General features: G+C 41.0%; 1 protein-coding gene across 5 annotated transcripts in view; it reads right to left on the bottom strand.

Annotated features, from left to right (window-relative positions):
- Positions 1-409: 409 nt before the first annotated feature.
- Positions 410-10,768, bottom strand: part of LDLRAD4 (low density lipoprotein receptor class A domain containing 4) — a 295,378-nt gene continuing 285,019 nt past the window's right edge. For 4 of the 5 annotated variants that reach the window (XM_074899281.1, XM_074899284.1, XM_074899283.1 and 1 more), the window contains one exon: positions 410-10,676. In XM_074899281.1, the coding sequence (XP_074755382.1) occupies positions 10,134-10,676 (543 nt within the window). In that variant the 3' untranslated portion in view covers positions 410-10,133. Of the gene's footprint in view, positions 10,704-10,768 lie in introns of all 5 variants that reach the window. The other variant, XM_074899280.1, reaches the window with a different exon arrangement.

The following is a 10,768-nucleotide window of genomic DNA, read 5'->3' as shown; positions in this document are numbered from 1 at the left end:
AGATTGAGGTGGGGTTGTTGAAGGAATTGAAATCACAAGTAGCTTAGATTAAGTGCCTAGACAACAACAGTGGGTGACAGGCAGGTGCTCTGACACAGCTGCCTCCTGCTACAGCCCATCCTACAGCAGAGACACCTGAAATCACCCCAGTATTAATCACCAAAGGTTGAGGGTTAGACCACTGATACAAAATCCTCATCAGACATCTGTTTCCCAGAACCCTCCCATATGCTTCAAGGATTGAGTTCACCCTCTGATTCCTTAACAATCAGCTACCTGGTTGCCAGCAGCAAACCAGCAAGAGAGAAATGCAAGTTTTACAGAAGGCCTTGTCTAGTGTTTCACCTATTTCATTTTGTTGGTTTTTGTATTTTCACTTCGAAGGAAAATAAAATCAACAGGAGACAAATGCATTTCATGATTTTTAATAATTTTGTGCCATGGTTTAACCATGGCATATTAAGAACAAGCATAAAATCTGTATTTAAAACTAACAACAGCACTTAGAGCAACATCTTCCTTTAAAAGTATTGCAATAAACAGACCTTAGGTCTAAAAACTAGGACATCACCATTTGCTCAATTAAAAGAGTCAGATACACAACAGTTGAAATCTTTTCCTGTATATAACTGGGAGTTACGGTGGAAAATAAGCAACAAATTAATTGTGTTAAAAGGAAAATAAATTTTTTTAAAAAATTAAAGCAAGCCAGGTTTGTAACAGCATCACATGAACAGCTATTGAGAAATTCCAATACAGTTGTAAAAAGACTTACTGTTTTTAATAGCTTTGTTTTTACATCAATTTAAAAGAAAGATTAAATATTGTTGATAGTGCTGTACATATTTCAGAATAGCTTGAAACAAAATGGACAAAAATAAGAGATGTGTTGAAAATGTGATCTTGAAAGCCACAATGTTGGAAATACAAAAAAAATCCATACAGTAATAAATTCTACACTGTAAAATAACTAGCAAGAAACAACAAAGGAAGGGTCAACACTCTAAAAACAGGCATTTGATGGTTAATTTTAAGTGTAACAGCCTGACTGATGTACATACCATCGTGAAATGCTCTGAGCACAGCAGCACTGGGCAGTTGATAGCTATACAAAGATAAAACCCCTACTGATGCTTATGTAGTCTTTGTTCTATAAGTAGAAAAGCTTTGTTAAAGAATATTAAAGTGAATATTTTTATTATTATTATTTTTACTGTCCAGGTCTATGATGCCTGAGGCTCTCATAACTTCTGCTTATACTTCTTTTAAAATCTTGGCTGCCTGCTGTGCTTTGTGGTAAATGGAAAGCGTGAACACAGCTGTGAATACACTTAATAGATAGTCTGCTCTTTCCACTGCAGCTTCAAAGCAAATTAGTGCCTCTAAAAGGAGACATGCTCATGTTTGGTCCACTCAATATGCAAGTTTTGTTATGATAAATCCTACCCTAGATTCCTCCAGTGGGAGGTTTGCTCTGTACAGAGTCTTCCTAGTCAAAGGCCTGGGTTTTTTTGTTGGTTGGTTTTGGTTTTTTTTTTTTTTCCTTCATGCACAGAAGTGGTACTGCAGTGCAAACAGAAACATGGACATGGCCAGGCAAGGCATACTTCCAAAACAATTACTCTATGCCCTGACAAACAATAAATGAGTTAACGAATGACAGTCATGAAATATGAGTATTTGCCTATGGTACATGCTTACCGATAAAACAGCTCAATATATAGAGGGATGGATACAAGCTACCTGTAAGGGCTTGATGATGCAGAACTGGCCATAAAAAAAACTTACACACTTCTTTAGAACAAAAAACCCTCAAAGTAACTATGATCAACATTCAGATACAGGACTCCTGTGAGGACTTTAAAAGATATTTACAGACAAACGTGTAGCTGAAGTTTCAGGTTGACAGAGAAGTCGTGAAGGACTGTGCTCCAAGGCACCATCCTTGAGCGTGACGGACCGGATCGAAAGCCCACTCAAACCTGAGGAAGCCTCACCATTGACTTCACTGGGCCCCGGATAAGGCCCCCTGAGTTTTAGTATAGCGTTTAGTTAGTTATCTGTAAAACCAAACAAAAATGCCATCTCAAACATATCCCAACACCTTGCTACCTTACATCTGTGGTTAAAGCCTGACAAGTATAAAAAAGCTACATATAGACACGAGTATCTACGAAAGATTAGTCAGTATCCATCTGTGAGAGGACTAGTCTGTCTCGGACCAATAAACTTTTATATCACCTACCATCCTGGGATAGTTAGAACAAACAGTTTAGAAAAATAAGTACAGCATCTGCAAGTCTCTACACTAGAACTTCATGTTGAGTTTTCCTGAGGTATTTGCTTTACCAAAGAGGCCGCGCCGGGAGCGCACGGGGAGAGACAGCCAAATGCGTGGCGACATCGGGGGAGAACCAAACTGCCGAGGGAGCCTGGCAGAAAGTGTTTAATTACTTTCCACACTGCTTCCCGCATTGGGTCTGAACAGTTTTAGGCATTTCTCCATGATCTTAAATACGAACTTGGGTTAAGCCATTGCTGTCAGAGGCCAACGCAGCAGCAGCGCTGCCGACTCAAAGCTCACGCTCAAACCCTGCATTCAGCTTGCTACCAGCTGCAGCTTTTCTTGTCCCTCCTTAAGGCTTGCACCTCTGCAGCTACACAGGTTATCAGCGAGTCCCAGCTATACACCAAGCCTTAGGACAGTTTGCAGTGGCAGAATTGTGTACCAGTAGTGGGCATAGAGCAAGGGCTGGCTGTTGCCACAAAACTCGTTGGCCTATTTTTGATTTTGCAGGGATGGTTTGAGTCAGTCCCCACTTGTCTGAGCTTCACTTCAAATCTAGGATGTGGATAAAAAGATTCGAAAGGTTTTAGCCCATTTCTAAGTTAAAAGAAAAAAAAAAAGGTAATCAAGGGTAGTAATAAATAACATCTGCTGGAGAAGTAGTAACCAATACTGGTCCAACTCAGCAATAGCGAGGCAACAACCAATACGAGAAGCATCTAGTTGCAAGGTTAAAGCTGTGGAGGTTTTGTGTTTTTTCCTTTTTCTTAAAGTGACACATTTAAAAAAAAAAAACAAATCTTCACAGCAAAGATGCATCAAATGACTAACTGCTATACACAGGCTACTCAAAAAGGATGTGTTCTAACTTTTTCCCTTATGACATTATATTGTTATTTAATAGGAAAATAAAATACATAGACTTTTTGTCATTTGTATGCATTCATTTGCAAATTTTCTTACAAAAAAGGACCAAGCACAGAAGTTGGCATTCACAAAGTCTATGCCATTTTTTTTTTGTGTTAAAATTGGTATAAGCTATACATTATTTTACAGTATTAACAACATCTATTTGTTTTTGTATGTTTGTTTGTTCTACCCATTGGGTAGGATATGTGCATAATATATTCAAGTTATACACAGCACCATACAAAGAAAAAAAAAAACCACGAACAGAAAAAAAGACAGACAACTGAAAAAGCACCATTTTAAGTGAGGCACAACAAAGGTGGGAGCGTAAGGCCTGATCCAAAGCCCCCTGAAGTCAGCAAGAGTCTTCCTACCAACTTCACTGGGCTTTGGATCAGGCCCTCTCAAGTGCAAGGGGATTCCTATCTGCTCAGACCTGAACAAGAGGCACCTTAGTTGCTTACAAACTACCGACATGCAAACCTCCTCAAAATTATATCTAATACGGATGTATATAATTTATTAATAAGCCTACCACGGCAGACAGACAAGCACAAACCAAGGAGAGAAAGGAAGAAGAAAAGAGACAGCTTTATCACCCACAAGATCCTACACACACCACGTTGTTTCAGAAAGCTCACACACCAAACCATTTAAAACAGCAGCGGCAGCAGCAGCAATATAGCAAAGAAACGACAGAGTCATCTCTGGCAGTAAATCACACGGCTGTTGGAAGAAACAGGGAAGTATCTAAATTACAAGTTTGCTTCTTTACTGTTAACCAACATAAAAAGGTAAGCTCTTTTATAGCAGGAAAGCGATGCTAGCAATACCCAGGTTGCTTGTGTTCAGTCTAAAAAATGTGAGACACAACAGCAAGGCAGAAGTAAGAGCCAGGAGACTTTGCAACACTTCTCAATATAAAATCGTGCTTGGTTTTCCCTTTCAAAATAGGAGAAAGATACATGAGTGGTTACAAAAGCAACATTAGCAGCCCTGACAACTGTTCAATGCAAATAGTCACAATTTCAAGGAAACACCAGTAGCCTCCTCTACTGCACATCTGTGGTGCTAATAGTGTGGTAAAGCACTTCATTGGAACTGAGCTGCCACCTGAGTTTGCTGGGAAGAGGCAGTGCAGGTCTGATACTGGTTTTGGAGGCTGGACTTGGTGGTGCAGCTTCTGCTAATTCCCCAAGAGGAGCTATACCAAGAAAATTACTCTTTTTTGCTGGTGCAAGTGTGCCCAGTGGGGATTTTTCTAACATAGCAATGGCAATTGAAGGTGGGTCAAAATGTAATTTACACCCAATTAATAAGCACAGGCTGGCAAACAATGTATTAAGTATTTAAAAAAATAAAAATCTTACCAACCAACATTTTCAGCTGGGCCACTCTAAAAACTTTAGACTTCAATTTCCTAATGAAACATTCAGAACAGTCTTCAGACAGGAAATATCTGTAAGTTCAACATGTCCTCACAAGGGACTCCTCTGTGCTTTAAAAGGCCTTAACAGGTCTCAGACAATTCAGTAGGAGTCCGTCTTTCCAGGGATTTAAACAATTGACATACTTGGGGCTAGTTTAAGAGAAAAGTTGTAATTGCACTGGTTGGCAAGCAGGCAACATAGTGATGGAAAAGATCAGGTATGTGTAATTAAATTATTTGCAACAGCCTTTATCTAAAAAGCAAAGATGTAATGAAAAGCCAGCCTTCATCTGAACCCACTGTACAAATGGATCACTTGGTTCTCAGCATCAGGTAGGTTTGAAAAAACATGCTTCTGAGATTTAGAGTACATGAGTACATTTCCTTCCTGTACATCAATACATGAGGTCTACGTTAGGGTTGTCCTGAAAGCACAAGGATTTTTCACAGCTCACCCAAAAGGAGAGAGCTGTTGGATGGAAGATGCACTAGCCCACCAGGTCACAGGCAAGAATGTGCACAGCAAGAAACTCCCCTATTGATAAAATCAGGGCCGTGACATTTACAGGTCTGAAAAGCAAATATTTTCATGCTTCCAGCTGTTAGACAAATGACCTGTTGTTGTTGTTCCTGAGAGCACAGTATATAGCCACTTCTGGAAGGTGATTATGGAAGAGTAACTAATATACAGAGTAGGAGTAGGATACAGGCACAAGTTTGCATGCAGGTATATATACACACACGTGTGCATGGACATAACTTAATGGTAACAACTAGAGAGAACTTGTGAATAATCTTAAATACCTTAAAATATATCAGCAAGCCTACTGTTTATCCTTGGGGGAAGGAAAAAAAAAAAATACAGCAAAAAAATTTTGGAGCATATCCATTTTCACCAACATACTATTTTCTTTGCCTATGAAATCAGGTAACCTTAGTTACCATGAACCTTCAGGGCTCAGAAAGGTTGGTAATTAATCTTCCCCAAACCATTCAAACATTCCTTAGAGATCAGAGCATCAGTTTTATGGTCCAGTATCTCACTACCTGCTAGGGTTAGAAATGACCACTTCAGACAGTGCTGTTCCAGACAGCCTACACACAGGACTCTACCTCAGGGCAAGGCTTTCTGCCCTACTGCAAAAAAAGTGCATTCTTTCAGATACAGTGTCATTTCACTCCTTGCTCTTCCCTGAACCACATTCACAGAGGGAAAAAAAAAATAAAAAATCTTAGCGACACTTTATTTAATTTCTGCAAAAATTCTGAGTTTTGGGATAACAGAAGCAGCTTCTAGCTGGAACAAACTGGTGGGAGAAGTGGGCAAACAATAATAAAAAGCCAAGTGAAACATAGCTTGACCCATGGTTCCTGTAGATTCTACGACTGCGGGAACATAAATACCTTCCCTCACTAGCCATCAAGAACTTGTACGTAGGGCATGCATCTAAGTTTTCATACTTACAAGGAAAAAGCATGCTGTAATAAAGTCACATCAGACTGAGACTGGGTTAAGTGCAGAGTTCATCAGTGGGAGCAGCTTAAGTACGTCCTCCCTGACAAAGTGACGAATTACGCAAAGTACCATGAAACTGCACATGCCACATGCTACAGGAAAGGGGTCTGAACACTGCTCTGCTGACCGGGTAATATAGTCTTCGTGTTCCTCACTCACATCTTTTAAGCAGCATCACATACCCAGAGCCTGCTTGTACAGCACTGGGATGAACCCAACCACAATCAGGCTAAACGTACATCCAGAATTAGAGCCGAGTGCTCCACCGGCAAACTGGGTGAGAAACCTCTTTATGTTGCTAAATCCTCTGCCTTTTCTAGCCCTGCAAGATCATAGCGAAACGTCAAAGATTGGGCATATTTAGCACAAAGAAGGGAGCCATGCCAAGCCACATAAGGGAAAAATTAACCTTTGCAATAGGACAGAGGTCATAATGCTTTATTTAAAGGTACAATTAAAAAAAATAATCCTTTTTCTGAAGTGGGGACATCACTGGACTGAGTTTTGGGAAGATGGGTTACCGGGCAAACCAGGAGATACAGCCAGAATTCAGGCTAATATGATTCATCACACAGAAAACTCCACACACATTATGTGGGTTTTATACATGATACATATAAATCGGAACATTAGTATGGAGGTATAATCTACATGATTAGCTCTACAAAGTTTGCAGAATTATTTTATAATTTATAAAGTTTCATCTGAGTGGCAACTGAATACAGTTTATTAATTCTGGATATTTTCAAAGGGAGTTTTCCATAAATGCTTCATAGAATTACCTATCTTCAGAGATTGCCAATTTCTAAGTCTGTAAAGATTGATAGTGCTATCTAATTCTGATACTCCTTTTACCATCCTGCTCTGTTAGCAAGGGCATATTCTCTCACTGCAACAAAAGAAAAACTAGAAAAACACACTATACCATTGACAGCACTCTTACAGGAGATCACTAATATTCATCAGAAAATACCATATTTACTCCTATAAGTGGCTCCAAAATGAAAGTAGCAGACTGTAAGCTCACCTATAGCAAGCAAGAGGTGACTACACTTTCAGAGCTGACAGGTATACTGGCTGCACATTAGCTGTGGACAGCACAATACAATGAGAAGGCAAAGATGCAAGAGGAAATGCAACTATTAAGTGAGAAAATACTAAGTTCTTTTTAAACAAATCTTTTCTACAAAACTTGAACAGGGTTACATTCTCCACGCAAAGAAAAACTTCCTCGGTCAAGAAAAATTAAGAGACAACAGTGCAGACATCATACTGGACAACATTAATGGGAAGTGCATAAATCCACTGGCATGCAGATGGCAGAAGATGGCAAAGGGCTGTCTTCAAAGAAAGCATGTTCCCAAGAGGTGACTTTGAAGGCAACTTCAAGGCTCACTGAGATCTGTGCATGGGGAAAAGTTGGTACTCAACCGGTCCAAGCCCAGGGCCCAGGCCAGGTGTGCTCTGCCACGACAAACAAGTTCCAGCTGTTCTCACCTGAAGAGTTCTCCACTAAATCATCCTAATTTAGGCAGCAGCACAGTAGCTGTGCAGGCACACACATTCTCTGGCTTAAAAGCTCACTTCTGAAGGACAACAAAACAAAAAAAAAAAATCACTGAAACCAAACCCAACATTTGCTGGTTTATTTTTAACTTCTGTTTAACTAAGAATTCCGTTTATCAGTTGTTTGTAAAAATCTAATTTCACAGCTTTTATTCCCAGGAACCAGACATGACAAGAGCCCTAGCTGACTGACAGCCATCTAGTCATCTCCTAAACACCTGTCCTGTGGGTCTGAGTGGAAATAAAAAAAGTGAATGCCACCATACAGTCTCTATCTCTCCCTTCAAATAGATAAATTAAAAGGCAGCTGTACTCTCCATTACCAGCATGACTCAGACCAAAAAACAATTAGAGACAAATGAGGCTGCATATTCAGACTGACAGTTATACAAATGTTTTCTAAACTAGAATAAAACCAAATTACCTTATGAAGAAAATAATCTACACCGAGGCCCATAAAACACACACACAGACACGCACACTGTTTTGGCATTAAAACTCTGCATAGATCAAAGATGCACTTCAGTTATCAGAGCCCCCGGTGTACAGAAGTCCTGCAGAAATCCAGCCTCCAGCTATGGGACCAGGTGCTAGGGCACGTACTCCTCTGCAGCACCCTCCGGGCACGCAGCGGCTGTTGCCCGTAACCAAGCACAAGGCTTAAGAAAATAGAAAAAAAGTGAAAGTTCTTAAAGTGAAAAGGTCTATGACACACTCATACACATATATATCAGAAACTACTCAAGCTAAGACTCTAAATGTTCTTACTTTAAGTCCATTTCCAAACTGCATTTTAAGTGCAAGTTGTGCTTTTTCATGTGCTTGTGATGCCACTATCACCATTTGTCAACTGCCCTCCAGCATCGCGTGTGCTTCCACGCAGGAACAGCCAGGGAAGAAACACCCCACATGCCACACTACAGGCAGATAACATTTTCCAACTACTCTTAAGACCAACGTGGCAAAACTAGGGCTTACAGACACTTAGTTAACACACGAGTCATCTTTACCCATGAGCGTAGTCCTGCTGGCGTCGGCCGGATGACGTGCACAGAAGAGAGTTTCCGCAACAGGGCCCAGAGCAAAACGGTTTGCAGTGCGAATAACTGGCGCTCTCCCATCGCTGCCAGGGACGCCGCAGAAGCCAGCATCGCTTGCCACGACCGCTCTCGGTACTGCTGCGGAAACTGCACGGAGGGGTTTATAGCTACAAAGGCCCCTTCGCTTCAACAGGATGGATCTCCAGGACTGAACTTCAGTATCTAAAGGATGAAATGGAGAGCGAAAAGCACAACAGTCTCACGTATTTTAACAGCTTCGCAGGGGAAAAAACCCACCCTGCATTTTTAAACAATTTATTGCATAATGTCATGATATGTGACTAAACACATTTCAGGCTACAGCGAGGACAAAAATCTCTAAAACTCTAAGTACTGACGATACTGCATCATGAAAAGGAAAAGAATGGCAGCACTTAGTTAGAATCAATACAAATTAACACATCTGGGATTTTGTTTTGCCATTTATGAAACAAAATAATCTACACAGCAAAACAGCTAAACCCTAAGTGATGGAAAATGCTGGGATTTCGTATTTGCCTTCTTCCATCCAAAAGTCTCCAAGACACTTCACTGATGCACTGTTATTTGAATGCAAATTATTGCAAAGACAAGTGTCCCTGTATTTCTTGATTTGTAAAAGTCAAGAGATGTTAGGCTAAGTCCTGTCCCCTTTTTCTAGCAAACCCAGGGGGAGGGGGGAAAACTCCTCCAGATTCCTTCTGGGGCTCTATCGTTATTCCACAGGTGAAACGACAACATATAGAAGAACTTCACATAAAACAGTTCCCTCATATATATTTTTTTTAAAACATTAAGATAGTGCAACTTTTTAAAACACATTTATCACAACACAAATTAATTCCTTGCATTCATCTAAGTTCTCAACTTTATACCTTGGCACACAAAACAGGAATTTTGTTTCATATTAAAAAATCCACACCCTGGGAGAAAAAAAAAAGCAAACTGGCCAATTCTTCCCCCATTCATCTAGCAAAACCACCTTCTTCCTTCTGCCATTCAGTGAGTATAAAACAGGCTGCACAAGCCTCATTTCTGTGCTAAGTTAACTTTTAGAATTAAATAATTGAAATAGTTTATTAAAAAAAAATAATATATTCCCCCCCTCTCCCCTGAAACACTGCTCATAGACAAACCGAATGGAAGTTTGTATTTGTATTTCTTTCAATCTGCTTTGCATGCAATTCCCCTGAAAGGAATCAGAAACAAAGAACTGGTTTGCACGTTTGGTTTTTACTAAGTTGTACCACGTGAAACGTAACAACATTGTGCACCGGAGCATAGGGGTCTTCTTCCACCACCCTGCTTGAATCTTGTCTTCAGTTCAAATGCACCTGGGCGAGTAACTTAGACCAGGTTTCCTGGTTTCCGGTCTTGGCCTTTGCTGGGGACTATTGTGCTCTCTGAATTGTTCTGCTGAAACTGAAGTCTGCTCCCCCTCTGCGAGGAAGGAGGCACGTTGCTGTGCTGGTGATGGAAAAAAGAGGAGCCTGGGTAATGCCCCATGACCTCGCTGTATGTCGGGGGTGGTCCTTCCATCCTTCCATTACTGCTATAGTTGGTTGCACTTATGCCCGAATTGCTGCTTGGTGGGCAGGGGCCCCCATTGTACATCGAGATGTCTATCAAGTCGCTATCAAAAATGGTTCGGTTGGGCGGTGCCCTGACGGATTCCCGGTTGAGCTCCATCTGCTGCTCTGGGTCCCGGAGCTGCAGGGTGCACGGGCCTTGGTACGGTGGCGGCTCTTCCCCATCAGAGAGGGAGATGGTCGGAGGAAGGTCAATCTCATGCTGCATGTAAGGGTAAGTGGGCTGGAAGCGACTGAAACGGTCCCGCTGCATAAAAGACGGGGCAGTGAACCTGTCCCTGGACCTTGGAGCATACATGATCTGAAACGGGAAGAGATACACACATGACTCCACGTCCCAGCAAAGCACTGAGAGTGCTCTGTGTTTACAAAGGACTGATAAAATGCAAAATG

The sequence above is a fragment of the Athene noctua genome, chromosome 2 (assembly GCF_965140245.1).
Source record: "Athene noctua chromosome 2, bAthNoc1.hap1.1, whole genome shotgun sequence".
Taxonomy (NCBI): Eukaryota; Metazoa; Chordata; class Aves; order Strigiformes; family Strigidae; genus Athene; species Athene noctua.
Note: the sequence above shows the minus strand (reverse complement) of the source record. Positions and strands in the feature narration are given on the sequence as shown.